Raw genomic sequence first — 20033 nt, 5'->3', positions numbered from 1 at the left:
CATTCAGGATACACATGCATGTGTCTGGGTTTCCTCATTAGTTGTTTTCGGAAATGATTTTTTTCAGATTATAGAAGGAAAGAAATCTTAAAAGCAATGGATTAATAGCATATCTTATAGAAACAAAATAAAGTGTGTGAAAATTTTATTAATTTCAAAGAAGGCTGATAATTGTTAATGGATTATCGGTACTCATAAACCTGTTTGTTTTTCCATTCCATAGGCTGACCATATAAGTATATATGGTAACATCTTTCTAGAGCAATAGTTTCTTTAAAGGCAAACTTCATAAATGTACAGACCCAGGACCTGAGTTGAGCTGTTGTTCTGTAAAACTGTAGTTGTTTCAGCCCTCTGAAACAACTGTGGACAAACTCTGAATCTGTGGACAAACCATATGTGGTGGAATCTGTTTTGGACTTAGTGAAGTGATGTATTCATGTTTGAAGCATGGTTTGTGTTTAGCTCTGCATACACGAACAATTACAAAATTTAAGGAAAAAAAAAAAAAACAGAAATAACCAAACAATCAAGATTGGAAAATATTACCACTTTTTTTATCATGGTGATTGTGATTATTATGACTTTCATTATGATAATTATTACTATAAAAATAGTGTATCAAGAGTGATCTGTGAAAGTTCTTGAAGCAAAACTTAGTGATTCTAAAATATGTACATGTTCTTATTGCCTTACAGGACAACTAACTTCAGTTTCAACTATTGCTGATATACTTGACAAAGGTTCGGGAGCAGTCTTGCTAATAGATGGTGAGAAATTTTATAATTTTCTTAGGGGATGAAATGAAATTTGAGAGGCTTATTTTCTAGCTGTAAGAGTATCTGCCAGCCTTTCTTCAGTAAAGACTTTCACCTTTTTAAGTTCTATTGAGAGCTGAGAAATGAGTTAATTGTAACTGTATAATGTCATTGTACTTGGGCAGTTAAGGTACTAAAATTAAAAACACTGGAAAAAGATTTCAGAGAAGATTTGATTTCTTCCTGTGTTAAGTGGAATAGTGCACTGTGCAAACTGAACAAAGTTCTTATTAATAATAGTTAGCCTGGTCTGAAAGTAGCAATTTTAGCTAGGGGGCATTTGTCCACCAAAACCCTATTTTCTTTCTCTTGGATACAAGTTAAGTACATCTCTGGAAGTTGGTAAGTTGTCATTTTTTGAATTTTGGTATCTTCAGGTGTGGTATGCCAAGGACCTTGAGAAATTAGATTAGTAGATTAATGGGCAATGTCTGTTCTTCTATTAGAGATTCTAATCTATTGGAATCTATTAGAGATTCTAATCTCTAATAGAAGAATCTCTAATTCCTCTTGTATTTTTATACTTCCAGTTTATAGATGACATTTAAAAAAATATTAATATTATTAATATAATAAAATATTAATATAACATTTAAAAAGACATTTTATGTTCTTTCTCATTGTGTTTTGCTTTGTGTTGTGCTAACATTAATTTTATCTGTCTTTCTGTGACACACAAGCTATTTTTGTGAACAGAATGTTAGTGACTTTAAATTGTTTTCAGAACTGGAAATGGACGTTAACAATACCATAAATTTCACTCTAAAATGTGAAGGAGTGGAGTAGGCATGAACTGGAAATAGGAAGCTGAATTTCAATGATTCGGTGTAAGGAGTTAAACTTCTGGAACAAATAACCTTAAAATAAACTTGTTCTGGAGCTTTTTTCTTAGAAGAATGTGTTACATTTTGAGAGATGGTAGTGTGCTTTACACATGAAGGCTTCTTAATAGCTTCTAATAAATCATAGTTTATGGCTCAATTCTATCCTATTTAAATAAATTGCTAATGCCATATCAAACACTGAAATAAATACTAATTGCAGCACTGTGCTTTTAACATCTTAAATACTTAAAAAGTATTTTGATAGCTCATTTTTTAAATTTCAATGCTTTCATATAGATAAAATTCATGATAGTATTATTCAAAACGTGATCATTTTTTCACTAGCCAAGAAATGAGTTGCAGCAGTATAACTGGAAATTGTAATTATTGTCCCTTAACTTGCTAAAATGGTCTTTGGCATATCTGAAGCTAAACTGTTCTCTTGTACCATCACATGCTAGCTATGTGAAAAAAGGAGACAGCACATGACCATTCTCTTTTCCTGTCTTTCAGTGAATACCTATTGTGGAAACGATTTAGTGTGCTATAACCAGTTCTCCTTGTTCTTTGTTGGAGCTGGAGGGTTTGGTGGAAAACGAACATCAGAAAAGGCCAAGGTAAATTCAAACATTCATACTGGGAAAAAATTGTTGGTGCTGAAAGAAGGATATATACTATATCAAGTAGGAAGGATACACTACCATTTCAGCAGTATAGAATAGAATAGTTCTATTGGAAGAGACTTTGAAAGATCATTCTGTCCAACTGCTTTGAGGACTTCAGGCAAAACCAAAATTAAAACATATTATGGAGGGCATTATCCAGATATCCTTTTGAAGACCAACAGGCATGGAACATCAGGCACCTCTCTGGAAAGCCTGTTCCAGTGTTTGATCACACTCACAGTAAAGTGAGGGCAGTACAAACTGGAATCTAAATAGCTCATTTTGTTGAAGAACCTGTGAGAAAAGGTACTGGTCCGGACCTGAAAAAAGAGAGCAAAGTGAGTTGCTGAGCATGCTACTGATCAAATATTCCTACATTTAAATATTTGAAATTACAGATAGAAAATACCCTAAAAGACTATGTAATAGGTGATTCTAATTTAGATTTGAATCTAAATTAAGTTAGATTGTTCTAGCAGTGACTCAACCAAAAAGCAAAGAAGAGGTTTTGAGAACAGGTATTTTTGTATTATGTACCCCTCTAAATTTGTCAAAAGCTGTATGCTTCACTGTAACCATCCAGTTCTTTCTACAATACCTTAATAATAAGACTTACATGAAGACTGTTGCATCACAGGCAAGGGTGCCATTTAGTGTCATTTAAGAGTGTCTAAAATGACCTGCAGTAATCTGTGGACTCGGCATTAGAAAATAGTCTTTCAGTGAAACTGAAATTCACATGAAATGTATGATGTGGACACAAAGCTCCTCTAGAGGATTATTAGTATTTGGTCTTTTAGAAGAGGACCTTTTGAAGTTGACAGTCTAGCTGTCTGCAACATGAAGTAGCTAAATTTGACACAGTTAATTCCACAGAGATAGAAGAATGTAGTAACATGTCTGGGCAGTTCTAAAATCCTTAAACTCCTTCTGCTGTAAGTCAGATGGACGATCAGTTCAACTGACGAGTCATATTCACTTTTGCTTTTAGGATGACCAAATGTAAGCTCTGCAAACAACAGAAACTGCATGCTTTGATTCTATGTATTTAATCACTCTCAACCACACTCTCCATAGACAGACTGATAAGGAAAACTATAAATTTCTTTTTAAAAGCTAGTCTGAAGAAGGTTTTGTTTTTTCAATTTACTTTTGATCTGAAAAAAATGTAGAGGCCTTTGAGATTAGAACAAGAACAGAGAATTGGCTTTTAAGTCTTTCAAGTAGATTCTGGGAGCTTTTCTTCTCATGCATAGCTTTAAGAGCAGAATTTTTGTCAAATTTAAGCGTAGGCAGCAAGGACAGAGTGACAAGAGGTTGAGATTTCAGAGACTTAGTCCAGAGGCCTGCTGCTGAGCTGTTGGATTGTTCCAGTTTTTGTGATTTTAAACTTGCCTCAACTTTGCTGTTATGATCACTCTTTTATTTCTGCTTCAGTGCTTGTAAACCCAGTTTGGAATACACAATCTGTGCTTCATCAGTTTATCATTACTAATATGAAGTATAAAGTTTCATTAAGTATTTTTTTCATATGTTAAGTTTGTGCTAGTAGGTATGATCATGTATTAATACTGCAAGATTTTGCACTATTGAAAAGCTCATTTTAATTAAAAAGAAAACAAAACAAACAACAAAAAAACTGAGGAGCAAGTACTCAAACTGGTGTTAGGTTTGAACATGCTGTTTCTGGAAAAGACCTCTAGGTGTAGCTCTTCATAAATCTATCCCTCTGCATGAAGGAGATTTGGAGAGCATGAAGAAGAAAAGAGAGAAGTAATCATCACTGTTTCTCACTTCTGCTGGAATGGAATTCTTGCATTTGGAAGGAGAGTTAGCAAGTGACAAACAATGCCACATGAACACACACTATTCATGTCCAAATCCATTATGTCGCTAGTCAGGTACCTGACACATAACTGTTTTTTCCCTGAATACTGTGTTTAAGCATAGTGTCAGCTATGACAGAATGTTGTTGTGAACTAGGGCCTTAAGGCACTACAATAAACAACAGTCAGTTCAACAGGCTATTGTAAGCTCAGTATTTTCAATAATCTTTACCTAGTTACATCTGTGACATAGAAGAGGGATGTTCTTTGGGATTTTTGGATGAAAATCTACAATCTATACTGCATAGCTATATAAACTGAAGGTTAACCTTATAAAGTAACCTTTTAATCTGTATAATCTAACCTTTATAACCTCTATCAATTAGGCTAAAGTATTTTAACTTCAAACTTTCAAATCTTGAAATGCATAATGCTCCAAAGAGAAATGGGAAAAGCTTCTGCGTGGTGTAGCAGATGAACAGAATATTCATCCAGATGATGTGCAGTATTCTTTGATGGAACCCTTTATGCTTCTGTTCTCTGTTTTTATAATAGTGCATGTAAAAATAGTGGTCCAAAAGAAATGGTGTTAATTCGTGCTGGTGGTATCAATGAGCCCAGAGTAGCGCCTTGGTACTTTTTATTTAAGTTTTGCACTTAAGGCAAATGCAACTTCGTTCACACTATTCAGTGAAGTTTGAGAATGCTACTTAAAAAATTATTTTACATTTCAAAATACAAAGAATGCCTGTTTCAGGTAACAGTCCCTCTTTTGAAAGAAGAAAATAAATACTGTCTAGTTAAGACAAGATAGGAATAGCACATTCAAGGGCCTTTCTGCATGTTTCAAATGACAAATTCCTCTGGTTTGTCTTTGCAAAGCTTCTTGGGAACAAAAAACAAAGCCCAAAGCATTTCATGTACCCCTGTGCCAAAAAGAAATCTGAAACTGATTAGACATGTGGTGTAATATATGATTTTGTCACTTTGCACATGTACTGCACTTGCCAACCAAGGAGAAGAAATTTGCAAATTGAGGTCTGTGTTGAGCAACACCTTGTGCAAGTCACGTTTCTCTTCTTCAGTTAGAGTTCTTGCCCTAATGACAGTGGTTTCCTTAATTACTCATTTGTTGGCTAGTTTCAACCGATTTATAGCTCAGTAATTCAGGTTCCATTTCTTTAAATAAACTGGAGATAAATTGGGAAGCCGTTTATGTTCTGAAAGCATGTTATGTGGTGTTCTTGTTATCAAGCTGAATAATCACTAGATCCATTGTGGATCTTTGAAGGACAAATGCAGGAGTGATGTTTTCAAGTCTTCTATCCAATAGATGTCTTTGCTGTTAATAAAATTGGAAGATTCTGTTGTTATTAGATGTGACACTGCTCTGTACTCAGTTTCTGATGATTTTTCTTTTCTTTGGGAAAGAGCTTACACAAGTTAAGATTAAGTAGAATTCCTGCAGGTGAGAGTCAAGTTGATTGCTTTTGTTTTATAGCTTGTTTCCTTTCTTTCTTTTTTTTTTTTTTTTTTTGAAAACACTACAGAAAGAGAGGAAAAACGATTTCAGCTACTTTAATAGATTTGAATTCATTATGGCATTCTTTGTGTTTATTATCACCTAAGATATTCTCTGACAGTCAGCTGGTAAAGTTTATATAATCAAAACCGAACAATGAAGCTGCAGGTAGCAGACAAATAACTTTCTTACAATGTGGTTGAGCTTCATATGCACCGTGTAATTGCAAAGAGGTAAAAAAAAAAGTGCAATGCAAAAAAAAATGAATCTGTAAGCTGTTAAAATGCCAAAAGTGATGTAGTCTGTAAGTGAAGTAATAAATTATTTTGTATTCCATTGAGCTTTTTAGAATATTATATTAAAAGCTTCACTTTCATATCTGTGTTCCAGAGCACGAATGAGACCACTGATTTTGGGGGGCTTGAGCTTTTATAGATAGCTTGGAAGGAAAGTAAGTAAATTGATCAGCTAGGTGTAACTTAGATCTGATGCTTCAGGTTCAGTCTCTGCAAAGGTGATCTTGAAAGCTATTTTTTTCCTGTTTGTCCGTGAAGAAGGGGCGGGATGAACCCTAACAACTTGGCAAATGCTATTTTTCTTTGTATGTTTCTGCCAGTGATTCTGGCATGGGTATGGATAAAAGATTTTTGCAGTGAAATATTGATACTACTACTTTTGCTTCAGGTAACGGTGAATCCACCCAAGAGACCCCCTGATGCTATACTTTCTGATGTCACAACAGCTGATCAGGTAAAGTCGTACATGCTTAAGGTGTGAAAATGTTTGTTTTACTTGGAGAAAAAATATTGCATGATATTCACTAATGCATGCTTTCAATTTTCTGTTATACCTCAGGTATTTATGTATACTTTATTGATAACTTGAAGCTAAAATTTATGCTACGTTACAGTGGTATATTCAATATACTAAAACATCCTTTTAATAAAGCAGTGAGAATTTTATATTTATTATATGTATTATATAAATATATAATATGTAATATAAATATTTTATATTTTGTTATTAGAAAATTCTGCACAAAGAGGAAATGAACATGCTGATATTCAGTTGTAGTTTAAAAAAATTCAAAGTCTTTGCAATTTGCAGTGAATGGTTCATGCAAACAGTGGCTTAAAAAATGAAAGCATTTCAAGTTTCATAGTTCTGAAAATTTTAAATTTCTCTATTTGTAGTAGTCAGGGAAACCTAAAATACTGACAGATACCTCTCCAGGTGTGTTTCCCTTGTTCTATAGTCCCACTCACTGGTTCGCAGGCATCTACTTTCCAAAGGCAAAAACCCAAGTAAATAAAACTATCTTTTTCAGAAGGTGGAAAAATGCAGGAGTCAGACAAAGAAGGGAGAGCTATCAGCATGGAGACAACCTTAATAGCCCAGTAGTTAGAGCATTTACTTTGAATCTCGGAAGCCTAGTTCAGATTCTTCTCTGTGTGATTGTATCAGGATTGATTCCCAGGCCCATCAACTTTCAGTAATAGTTTCAAAAGCAACATAGTTCTGGCAGGAGGATATAACTTTTGGAGATAAAATTAAAGCATCACGCATCGGCTGACCTGTGGTAACTGATATCTGCTTGTCTCTGATTATATACACAGTAATTCAAATTAAGTCTCACCCATCTGATTCATGTACTTGAAGTCCAAGTTAGACCTACCTACTTAAGCAAGAAAGAGACAAGCTCAGCATTTCTGTATCTGTCGATAATTTACTTGCTGCATCCTAAAATTTACAGTGTCAGTCTACGAGAAGCAGATGTCCAGTTTTTCTTAATAGGCTTCATCAAATGTGTGCAAGTACAGCAAGGAACAGGGGAAAACAAGAGTACTCTGCTCCTGAGAGGTGGAGGAATGCCATGGAAGGTGCTGTCTTGCAGCTGGCACTCTATTAGATGCGATGCAACAACCTTAATAGCCCAGTAGTTAGAGCGTGTATTTTGAATCTTGGAAGCCTAGTTCAGATTCTTTTCTGTGTGATTGTATCAGAATTGATTCCTAGGCCTATCAGCTTTCAGATGATATTTGTGATACACTCATTCATAGGTTAGATTCTGATACTTATGTCTAGTTACTGTGTATAAAATAGTAAGAGATAAAAAGGGGTAATAGTGATTGTATAATGCAGAAGTTCAGGAACTGCTACTGCAAAGTAGGTTTTTTAAAATAAAGAAAGTAGCTAAGAGTAGACATCACACTATTTTTATTTTATGATATGTTCCGATAGGTAAGTATACAATGAAAATTCCTCTTCAATTAGATTTTTCAGGAGTCTCAGGCAACTGCAAGACCACCTACCTGCCAAATTATTCAGTAGCATCTGTGTATAAGTGATGATGCCGATTTATGGGATGGAGAATGTGCAGAACTTGGGACTTCATGGGCAGAAATACAGAATTTCATTTGTAGGACAACTTGAGGAAAGTTTACCAAAACTTTTTGTCTTTGTATTTTATGCAACGTTGCACAAAGTCCTTTTTGTTAATGGAAGTTGGCATGCAAATTGCATTGATATTTCTGGATTTTTTTCTTTGTGTTTAAATGCCAAAAGTGTTGGCAGAAATGACTGTTGCCACTCAGCCATCAGATTAGTTTAGAGTGTGAGGAGGCAGATTGAGAGACTCCATTTGTACGTGGCATTTGAGCTAACTTGAGCTGTTGTAGTTTCCAATGATTGTTGTGGCATTGTACACTTAGTTCCTATGTTGTCACAATTCATTTCAGAAAAAAAAGTTTTTTTCCCATTAACTTCTCATAGCATCATTACCTAGTAAACTTCCTGATAACCAGACCACCATGCATCTTTTAAAATTTTTTACGAGTCCTATTTTTCACTGAAGTCAGTGACTCTGGTTGTTGTAGAAGTTACATTTAATTCTAAATGAACTACTTGCTACTACCTGTGTGTTGCCATTTCCCTAGGTTCACTGTAAAGAGCAAATTGCAGGTGTGTGTGTACTCTGTGGAAATCAGAAGACCGTTCAATACTCTGGGTTAAGTTACTGTGCAAGAGGAAAAGTCTGTGTTTCCAGACAGAGGGAATCACTCATTAGCAAGGAGGATACTAGGAACAGAGGTGTAATAGCCATTTTTTGCCCTTCACTGTGTGTTCAGCAGAATGGAGGCTAGTTTCTTATGTAAATGTCTAGTGACAGAACAAACTAATCCTTTTGGTTAGTGGTATCAAAGACTAACCAAGTAGTATAATAAAATAGTACCTGGTAGTATACTACCATATATTAACCAGGTAGTATAATCAATCTTTATCCCTTTTGAATCTGTGCCTGTTCCTGAGAAGCTATTTGAACATCCAAACAGTACTTGGGAATGAATGACTTGAAGTACCGTACAGTGAGCTGCTTGAAGATGTGGAAATTAAGGGAAATCTTCTGGAAGTATCTGAGCTTCTAAAAGGGTTTAAAGCTTAAAATTTGCATCCTGCTGAAGTACATAAAATATTTCCTCTGGGATGTTCTTGAGATTTTCCGTAATGTACTAAGTGATGTTTTTTTTCCATACTGCTCTGTAGAGATGTGCACATGCTGTGGCATTTTTCTAGTTCTCTGCAACCAGAGCCATGCTTTACTGGATATACTCCCATAAATCTTTTGAATAAAATAGACCTTTTGACAGAAGATCAAGAAGTCTAGAGAGTGTTTGACTATTAGCCTGTTAGCAAGAAATGAATCATGCAATTTCAACCTGGTAGGGAATGTTTAATGTAGTTACAAATCTTCAGTATCACCAAGCTACTCCTTTCTTGCCAGTTTTCAAACCAGGGACTTAAATTGGTCAATCAAACAAATTTTGCTAAATGATTCCTTATGCAATTAAGATACACAAACTGTGAATCATACATATCTGCATCTCTGGAGAGTTTTCTTTTCACCACATTCCCAAAAGTGTTGATTTTTTGGAGTTCATTTTTTTTATGACAAACACAAGATAAGCTGCAGTGGGTATTTGAAATGTGTAAGGTCTAACTGTTGCTGCTTCTGAGGAAATAAATATGAGGAATTGAGTATGCTGGAGACTTTCTGCTGTTGTTTTCCTTTTGTATTTGTTTTTGTCTTGGAAATACAGCATTCTGAGAATTGTGTGGTGTGATCTGTTCTTGCAGTTATCTGTTAGTTAGAACTGTTATCTGTCTATATCAAAATTACTATTTGGCATACACAGTGTTATCACAGAAAGTACGCAGTATCACAGTAGCCCCTTAAATGGATTTTTCATGGAGATGTTTTAATTTTACTCTTCTGTATTGCTTTCTGTTTGTCTTCATGGAGAAACAGAAGCTGTAACAGGTGGAGTTTGCAGGACTTCTTAGTTTTTGTTAATGTCATCTTATTTCAGTAAAATGTCTAGTATTTTAAGAAAGGGTTACTGACTGAAAAATTATCTTTGCTTGCAACAGTATCATATATTTCACTAAAGCATTCTCCCACTTTGAATTCTGACTTGGAGTGTTTTGTGTTACTGGTATTGATAGGGAGAAGTAGACAAAGCAAAGAGGTAGAAAAGCCTAGTTAGATTTTGAAAAAGTGTCTCAGCCTTCCATTGCTTCGGGCAACCTGTGTGCATGTAGCTGTGCCCCCAGCATGTCCCTGCAAATCAGCGTCATGTGGTCTGAATTATTCCTGAAGCTACTTTTCCATGCAACCTGCCTATCTGCAGTACACACTAGCTCTGATACCTGACCTCCAGGATCTGGAAAATTGGGATATCTTGGTTTCAAAGATTTTTTAAAAAATTCCTTGTGAAAGCAAATGAAACTGAGACTGATACTGGCATGCTGAGAGGAATGGCTTTGTTGATATCCTGTCATTATTATTTGGAAACCTATGATAACATTTTAAACATGGCAGATACTTTAAGATATAAATATTCCAGATAAGATTACACACAAAGCAAGCTTTAATCCACCGTGTATGCAATGCTTTGTGGTGCAGGTTTTAGTCATACAGGTATGAATGGTGTGTTTTCTCTTAAAGAGCTCTTTATAAAGGCAAGGAGGGGGCTCTGGGAATGAATTGAGATAGAGTTGGAAGTGTGTTTTCCTGTCTTATTGCTGCAGGCAGTAGTGTTCTGAGAAATATTAATGAGAGGAAGCAGATCTCGTGGTTAGTGACTGGTTGGAGTTGCAGTTCTTCCACAGCGGATTTTCTTTCCTTTTTCTGTATATTTTTTTATGGTCAGTAGGCAACTGTTCATGCGTATATCCCAAAGTACTCAGGCATAGGTACTCTTTAATCAGCACAGGTGCTGATAGGTTGGGGAGATGAAACTTGGTACCTGAGAGCATGCTGAAATTGAAATTCACGGGAGCTCTGTTTTGAACTCGTAAAGTGTACTTTGAAAATATGATGCACTTTGAAGAATTAGGCCTTCAAATGTTAAATTGGAGAGCCAGAATTGGTTTGTGCTGCTGACAGTTATGACCTTTTCTGCTGTCTTATTGTTTTCAGTCTATAAAGTAAAGATGTTTATAAAATGTTTGAGTCATTTTAGCTCCACAGAGCGTGTTTAAGGGAGTGGCATCCAGTGTCTGATGGTGCCTTTTCAGAAAGGGATGCAATAAGCAGCATAGAAAAAACAGTTTAGGAAATATAATGATTTTGTATTTATTCACTTTTTTTTTTAAAAGAAATATTTAGTAAATCTGTACTTATATTAATCTGTTAGGAATTAAGATACACAAGCTGTGTGAAGCCTGTTCCAGGTACAGATACAACATTAACAGACAAGACCTGAAGAACGTGCTGCCTTTTAGTATTTTTTATTTTCCTTTTCCCCTCTAAAATACGATTACTTTGTTTTCTCTAAAAGAGAAACGAAGTGACACCTACAATGTTTTAGGTAGTGTCATCAGCATCCTGTGAGTAAGCCTTCAGGTGTCTCCCTCCGTTCTCAGTGATGCTCAGTCCTGCTGTCCTCTTGCTTGTCCTGCTGTTTTCTAGCTACTTGAGTTCAGCTTTTCCCTGTCTCACATTCTGTCAAAACTGCAGTTCCTAATCTAAGTGGAAACAATTGCGAAGACAATTACATACAAAATTAGTTTCTTGTAAAAGAGTGGACTTAGCAATAAAACCTTATTAAAAGAGCATCTTGGAAGGAAAGACATGCATGGGAAACATTTAAAAGCTTAATGCATTATTAAGCTGAAACCTACCATAAAGTGTTGTCTACCTGTTGTCAGCAGGTTTAGTACTATAAGAAATGCTTTGAGTACGAAGTGTTAAGACCCTTACAAGCTTCTCTGTAATTGGGATGTTGGTAATCGCCTGTGGAAAGTCATCTTTCATACAGCACATTGCATTTATGTTTTCTTTTTAAGCATATGTAAATATTTGTGTGAAAAACATAGAAAACATACGTGTAGGTAGAATAAGTAATTTCACGTTGTGACAATGTACATAAACTTTGTATGTACAAGTTTATGTACATTGTATGTAATATGTACATTTATGTAATACAAGTTTATGTATGTATGTATAAACTATATTTGTTTCCTTGGAGAGGATTTTATTCATATTTTTAAAAGATGAGAAGAAAAAATTACAGGAGGGGGATGTTTTGAAGGTTGTTTTTTGAATGAGTGCGATATGTTCCTGTGAGAGAGATGATGATGAAAGCATGTTCATGGATGGGGAAAATATGGTTACAGGACAAATGGTTTTTTATGTCCTGCTCTGTAAAGATTGTGGTACAGCATTGCCTGAAAACATGTAAATTTAAATTAACTTCAGAGTACAGAGCAAGAGAACCTCCCGAGAGCCTCAGGTGATTTTTGCTGTTTGTAGCATAAATAATTTCTTTTATAATGGGAAGAATGAAATGCTGCAGTGTGTTCAAAGATACACAGAGCATGGAAGACAAAATGTGCTTAACAACAAAGAATGATACAGGGAAAACAAAGGGATGTGAAACCATTGGAAAGACTTGATAATGTTTTCTTAATTTATCTAGAGATTACGGTATGCAGACCTGGTATTCAGACCCTTGAAATTGTGTAGTGTGTGAGCACTTATACTTAAGAAATTTGTTGATATAAATATATAGATGCTTGTGTCAACTTTTTTTTTTTTTTTTTTTAATGTGTTTATCCCTATTGGGAAGATCAGACTATAATTTTCTAATAATGCTGATTTTGAAAATAGTCGAGGGCTTTGATTACACTAGAATAGAATAGAATTTTGTGTGGTAAGATAGTAAAAACAAAAAACAGTACTAGGTTTGCATTCATTTTGTCTAAACAAGATGTGCTTGAATACCAAGAGTTTGTTTTCTTTCCTTGTCTGTGCATATCTTATTAAAGGACATAAAAATGGCTATTCCATTTGAAGTTCTGTAAACCAGAGTGGTTTGTACTTTGTAATTAAGAGAGGCCCTGCTAAAGAAAAGGCTGATTGTACATTTGCCATGTTTCTGATAAATAATGTTCTATTAAGCCTGTGCCAGAGAGTATATAACTTGATTTTAAAGTTGAAAAATACGTGATAGGGATAAAAGATGTGAAAAATGTGGGATAAGGTAGGAGAAAAGATGTTGTGCTACTCCATACCTATTATACCTATTACAGTTTACACCTGTGTCTGTGAAGGTATTTTGGTTGAATATCTTAAGTAATACTTCCACAGAACATACTTAGGCACAGGAAGCTGCTATGGACAGCTAATAGTATGTGTTATATTTTCTACATGGGCTACTTCACAGAGGAAAAAATGGTTGGTTTTCTGAAGCAACAAAGAAACAGTTTTACCTTTTTATGTGCTGATTTCCTATACTTCAGCTTAAAGAGATAATTAATTAAAAAGAAGCTATGACAAATGAGGATCTCAGGTGAAGTGTAACTGCTTAGTTTTAAGTACAATGAATTTTTAAGTACTGTGCTCAATTTGAGCCTCTGACATACCAGCATTGACAGTTCTAACTGGAAACATTCATTGTTCTTAACGTAAATCAGAGCTCATTGAAACGTGTAGGTGAGATTTGTGACTCTATTCTCTTTGAGACGGCTTTGCTCCTTTCTATTGCTTAAATAAGCTGTTCAGTAAAATATACACACATACACGTAAACACACATGCACATACGCACAGAAGTGCTTTGAAATATAACCTCTAGGGCAAAGCTCTCTCTCTCTTCTCCCAAATTAGAAGGCAAAATATTTGGAGAGTTGGCTTCCTTGTTTGTTAGCTTTACCATTGACCTTTATTGTAGTCTGCAGGCAAGACTGAAAAATTGGCACCGACAGGTTGAATATCGCCTTTCCTTTTGTGGTCTGGCAGAACTCCTAAATTGTTAGGAGATGAGACCTGACAGCTTGTGCTATTAATTGGAGAACAATCTAACCATATTATGACTGACTTCAATCTAATGCCCCACATCAATTGACTCTTGTCATCCTCCAAGGATGCATCACTTTTTTTTATGCTATCACTCAAGACGTCAAGAAATATCATTACTGTAGGAATACAGAAAGTAGAGCCAACAAGGTTTTAAAGCAATTTTTTTTCTGATGTGGAATGTATTTTATATAAGTAATAGCAAAGACTGTGGTAAAGGAAAATAAATTTGGCAGGCCTTACTTGGCTGCACTAAGTCTGAAATAACCTGCTGTGTTACTGTGTTACTCAGTTCAGTGTGTGTGTGCTCTAGCTGTGACCAATGCCACTCCAGTTGCTGAAAACAACAAAAGACAAGTATATCCTGTATTCATGTGTCAGATTTTTTGTAAAATACATTGATCGCATTTAATTGTCTGAAACTATTTCTTTCCTGAATGCTACATTTATTTGTTAGTGAAATACCAATATTTTTCACTACAGTTATTTTGAAAGGCGCTTGATAGAGGTATTGTCTCCCAGGTAGTGCTTATTATCACCCCAAATAAATGGCTAGTTCCTATTACAACTAAAGTTCTTATGTACAGCAACAACAGCTGCACAGCAAGACTTAAGTTGAGATTTGGTCTCTTTTCTCAAATGTAAATAGAATTTTCCATCGCTACAATTAAATGGTAATTAGTTTGAGTTAAAATTCAAATTTAACTTGATTTAAAATTGACTGAAACAGTTACCTTATGAAAACAATCTCCTGACAGCTTTTTGTAACAATTCAAATTAAAAGAATAAAATTGTGACCTCAGAATTTTACTTAAAAAGTCATTTAATGATTTTGTGCAGTTCACATTTGACAGCTTTTATTTTCTAGATCTCAAGAGTGGGGATTTACTGTTATCTTTTAGGCTCTATTGAAAGGAAACTTCAGTAACGAAGGGTGATACTCTGTATAATTCTGTCAAGTGCAACTTCCTTTAAATTGTCATAGAAAAAAAAATAATAATGGAACTAAGGTTCTGCTTCCCACTAAAATGTTGTAATTTTGATACTGGTGTCATTAAGACAATAGACAGCTCTTAGCAAAGAATCTAGTGGCACCTCAGAGCTGCTGCTTATCTCTGGCTTCTGATAGTAAAAACACAGTTTTAACTGCTTCTCAGGGAGGACAAGTGGAAACACATCAAGTCGTAAGAGCAGTATGTATGTGTTCTCTGAACCCCTGCTGTTGTGGGTTTTCTGTGTGTGAGAGTGGGGAGTGGGGTGCCACTCCAGTTCCCAGTTTTTCTTTTACTGGTGTGAGAATTGAGATCAGACAGCGTGACACCAAGCTGTGTAGTTTGACATGCTGGAGGGAAAGGATGCCACCCAGAGGGACCTGGACAGGGTCGAGAGGTGGGCTTGTGAGAACATCATGAGGTTCAACAAGGCCAAGTGCAAGCTGCTGCACCTGGGCTGGGGCAATCCCAAGTACAAATACAGGCTGGGCAGAGAATGAGTTGAGAGCAGCCCTGAAGAGAAGAACCTGGGGGTGTTGGTTAATGAGAAGCTCAAGGTGGGCTGACCATGTGCACTTGCAGCCCAGAAAGCAAACTGTGTCCTCGGCTGCATCAAAAGTGGCATGGCCAGCAGGGTTAGGGAGGTGATGCTCCTCCCCCTACTCAGCTCTTGTGACTCCAGCTGGAGTATCACATCCAGCACTGGGGCTCACAGCCTTAGAAGGACATGAACCTGACGGAACAAGTCCAGAGGAAGGCTGCAAAGATGATGAAGGGGCTGGAACACCTCTGCTATGAAGACAGGCTGAGGGAGTTGGGGTTGTTCAGCCTGGAGAAGAGAAGGCTCTGGGGGGACCTTATAGTGGCCTTCCAGTACCTGAAGGGGCCTACAGGAAAGGTGGGGAGTGTAGTGACAGGACAAGGGCAATGGTTTTAAACTAAAAGAAGGCAGATTTAGATTAGATATTAGGAAGAAATTCTTCACTCAGAAGAGGGTGGTAAGGCACTGGAACAGGTTTCCCAAAGATGCTGTGAATGCCCTGTCCCTGGAGGTGTTCAAGGCCAGGCTAGATGGGGCTTTGAGCATCCCAAAGCTCAAAATTTTTTGAGGTGGGAAGCGTCCCTGCCCATGGAAGGGGGTTGGAACTAGATGGTCTTTGAGGTCTCTTCCTACACAAACCATCCTGTGGTTCTAAGGGTGTATGAAAAGAGCAGGTTCTCTTCACAGACAGTAAATATTAGTTTAGCTCCTTTGCAATTTGCTTTCTCCATTGTTCACTTCAGTTGCCTTAGATGTGACAGAGCGTAAATATTTACATCACTCCCGTTATCTTGGTATGTTTCCTTGTTGCCCCCTCTCAGATAGCAATGTACGTTTCACTGCACCCTTGGATACCCTGCTAGAATGGCCTCTGACATACAAGTACTTGGCGGTCCATTTGGCTTGCTCTTCTGGATTTGACTTGTCTTTTTGCTACTGAAAGAGAATGTTTAACATAAAGTGCAAGTCTTCTAGAAAGCTTGGCTTGCCACTTTGTTTTTCTTGTTTGTTTGTTTAACATGGGGATTGGTTGTGCTTGAAGCTGCTGAGGGAACAGTATCATAATGACTCAGTTGAAAACGCATGGTAGTATTTTTCAGTTTGTTTTGAATGTTTTCACATGTAATTTAAACATGTGGATGAATCTTATGTAAGAAGGCTCTTCAAGCAAAAGAAACTCCTGTCAAATTCTAAGAAAGGTGTTACTTTACTGTTGTCAAATTTTAGTAAATCTCTCAGTCAGCAGAATATGCTGTTTTTTCCTCTCATTAAGCAGTTGTATTGCTTTGACAGGTACCAACATTACACATAGTTCGTGGTACTTCACCCTAGACTTTTGGTGGTTTGTCTATACAATAACATTAGTTTATGTTTTATCTGGTTTATCATAGAGTTTATTATCTAAACTACTGAAATAGATTTTGAGAAACTTGTTAATAGTTTTGTGTGACTCCTGCTGGTTTCTACAAGCCTAGCTATACTCCCATTTTCTTTGTTTCTGCAGGCTGCCTTATATCGGCTTAGTGGGGATTGGAATCCTTTACATGTCGATCCAAGTTTTGCTGCGCTTGGAGGTAAGTTGAGGGATGCTGTTTCATTAATGTTTGGGTAAATGATGATGTAAATATATATATATATATATATATATATATATATATATATATGTATTTTTTTGCTAGGTTTGTAAGACTTTAAGAAGCTGGGAAAACCAAGGCTTTTTCATAGATGTTCTTTAAGTCACCCTTAGATGTATTCAAAATTGTGTGTGACACCTCACTTTGAAGCATTGATTCTTGAAGCTAGGAATGTGTGGTATGGTGCTTGGACTCTTAACTGCAGTGGAAATCTGTCTTCTATTTTCATAGTAGAGTTTATATTTTGCCACCTTTATGTATGTGCAATCTCTGTTTTCATAAGCAGATATAATTCAGTCAACTTGCAAAAGCTTCAGAAGGAAAAACATAACATTTTTGATAGATGATTCCATCTAAATGATTTTGAGATTATGTTGGTCTTGGAGGATTTCTTTCTGCTTCTTTTTAGTCTTCTCAGTCCCAGTAAATAAAAGCAGAAAGAGCAGAGAAAAGGATTTTGGTAGCACTTTCTTGTAAAATTGCTTAACTGGACCTCTTAGTAGCACAGGAGGTTGGTCGTTTATGTAATGACACATAAAAAATCCCTACAAAAGGAGTAAATTTTTTCTGTGTGCCAAGAGCACTGGTGCTTAAAGTGAAAAACAAAATTAACTCTGTAGGAGTTTGTCTGAACAGAAAAATGCTGGGTTCTGCAACCGTGGCAGTCTCCTAATCAAATACCTGTAACAGATTTATGCTTAGATTAAAAACAAATTTACTGAAGAGATCATCTGTAAGTATTTCTTCTAGTTATGCGGAAGGCTTTTTTTTTGGGGGGGGGGCGGGGGGAAAGGGAGGGGTATATTTTCAAATTCATTCTTGTCTTTAAGTTCTCTGAATGCTGACTGATGTGCGTTGGAAAGCAAGCATTAAGCTTAACACACTCAGGTGATTCCAAGCCTTCCTGTAGGCAGTGTTTCACAGAATATACTAAAAAAAACACCACTACACGTGTTTATAGTTTTGTGCCTATATTCCTCTAGGACATGAATATTTCTAAGGTATTGGAATGTGAAAACATTAATTTTGCTTTCATTTTAGGCTAGGTAAAAGGTAGCTTAAAGATTTTCCTTTGAGTTTGTATTTTTTGTATCATGAAAATGCCAGGGAAAATATGACTGAACTGTGTGTCTGTTGTTGAACTTTTAAGATAGTGGTAATTCTTGGCTCTTGAGTGGTGAATTGAACTAAGCTTTTAAACAGCTGACTGTCACTCCACCATTTTGTATGTGAGATACTGAATACTGATATCATTACAATTTATAATTTGTTTTAAAATTGACTGCAAGGTATTTTTGTGCATTCCAGAAATACTTTGTGTTCAGGGTAGAAAATAAAAATGTTATTAAAGCATGCATATTGAAATACTTCACCGGAAAGAAATGACAGAATGATCAGAATGAAATAGTTATTACAGAGAGAAAATGGACTTATGCTCCTTTCAGCCTGCCCTTCTGTCACGTCTCTCTTCCTAACCTAACCAGTCACAATTTCTGTCTCTCATCTGGCCTCCTTGTCTTCCCTTTGGGCTGTGTCTCAGAATTCCCATATTTACCTACATTGAGTCCTGGTGGCTTTTCTGTCTCTGTCTTGAAGGTGGTTTCTTTTTCTTCTGTATCTTCTGATTCTCCTTAGGCCAGTCTTTCTTCTGTCTCTCTTCTTTATTTTTCCCCCCTTTTTTGTTTTTCTCCCAGCTGTTGTCCCTTGCAACAACTTTTCATGCTATGCAGATGCTGTGAGGAGTCGCTTAGAGCTCAAGAAAAACAGATTGTGACAGCTGAGAGTGGCAGATGAGTTCCAGGCAAAGCAACTATTTTCAGAGCCAAGTCTGGACGGACCTGTCTTAAATCTATAGACTGTTGCAAGCATGAACAATTTTGTTCACATGCCCAGTCAGGTCAGAGCAACCTGTTAAAGGATCAGAACATGCTCAGTACAAGCAGTATCTTTAAAACTTTACTGTTGTGCTTTAATCTCAGGCCAGTTTTTAAAGTCTTACTTTGTCAGACTTTGGCTGGACTGGAAAAAGATTCATTGCTAATATAAAATTTGTCCTTTGCCAAGATTCAGCTTCTGCTCCGAAGCATGGTGTTGCAAGGAAGCCTGACCAAAAATGCCAACATAAGAAATGTACAGCATTTTATTTTATTTTATTTTGTTTGGTTTGTTCAGAATGTCTGAACTTTTCCTTCTTTAGGAGGGGAAAAAAATAAAAAAAGTTAATCCCGAAGCATGTACTAAATACTAAGGCATTTGTAAACTATAAATAGAACTTCAAAATGGGAAACATCAAATAATATTAATTAAACCACTTATCCATCCTTATAATACCTCTTAGCATCCGTATACATCTATTTAACTGTGTATCTGGTGTGTCCATGCACGTATACTAACACAGATGTTCTCCTTAGTTTCACGTTGTCACCTCTTCAGAAGGGTCTCATTCTACTTGTGAGTCTAGCATATGCAGCGTTGAAGTGTCAGTTCTCAGTGAATACATTCCTTTGCCTCAAGAGGAAACAACAAGTAGTAACAGATGCTTCTTCAGTAACACAGTCTTTTTTTCTTTTTTTTTAACCTAATTTAAAGAACATTACTGAAGGAAAATATTATGAATAAAACATGGATATTTGTAGAAGATACATGCAAACTCCTAACGCTTCAAACACTAAAATGTTAATTTTTGAAATAGGATTTCAGAAGCCCATACTTCACGGACTATGCACCTTTGGGTTTGCTGCTAGAAACGTTTTGAAGCGGTTTGCAAATAATGATGTGACCAGATTCAAGGCGATCAAGGTCTGTGGCTTCATTCTTAATAGCTAATTACCTTAATTTAGTCTTAGTGCCAAAA

General features: G+C 36.2%; 1 protein-coding gene across 2 annotated transcripts in view; it reads left to right on the top strand.

The window, feature by feature from the left end:
- Positions 1–20033, top strand: part of HSD17B4 (hydroxysteroid 17-beta dehydrogenase 4) — a 60778-nt gene that overhangs the window by 27355 nt on the left and 13390 nt on the right. For both annotated transcript variants that reach the window (XM_068666468.1, XM_068666469.1), the window contains exons 15-19: positions 699–770; positions 2156–2259; positions 6340–6405; positions 17050–17119; positions 19872–19978. In XM_068666468.1, the coding sequence (XP_068522569.1) occupies positions 699–770; positions 2156–2259; positions 6340–6405; positions 17050–17119; positions 19872–19978 (419 nt within the window). The remainder of the gene's footprint in view (positions 1–698; positions 771–2155; positions 2260–6339; positions 6406–17049; positions 17120–19871; positions 19979–20033) is intronic.

Source organism: Anas acuta, chromosome Z (assembly GCF_963932015.1).
Source record: "Anas acuta chromosome Z, bAnaAcu1.1, whole genome shotgun sequence".
Lineage (NCBI taxonomy): Eukaryota > Metazoa > Chordata > Aves > Anseriformes > Anatidae > Anas > Anas acuta.
The sequence above is the reverse complement of the archived record's forward strand: the minus strand, read 5'-3'. Positions and strand labels throughout refer to the sequence as shown.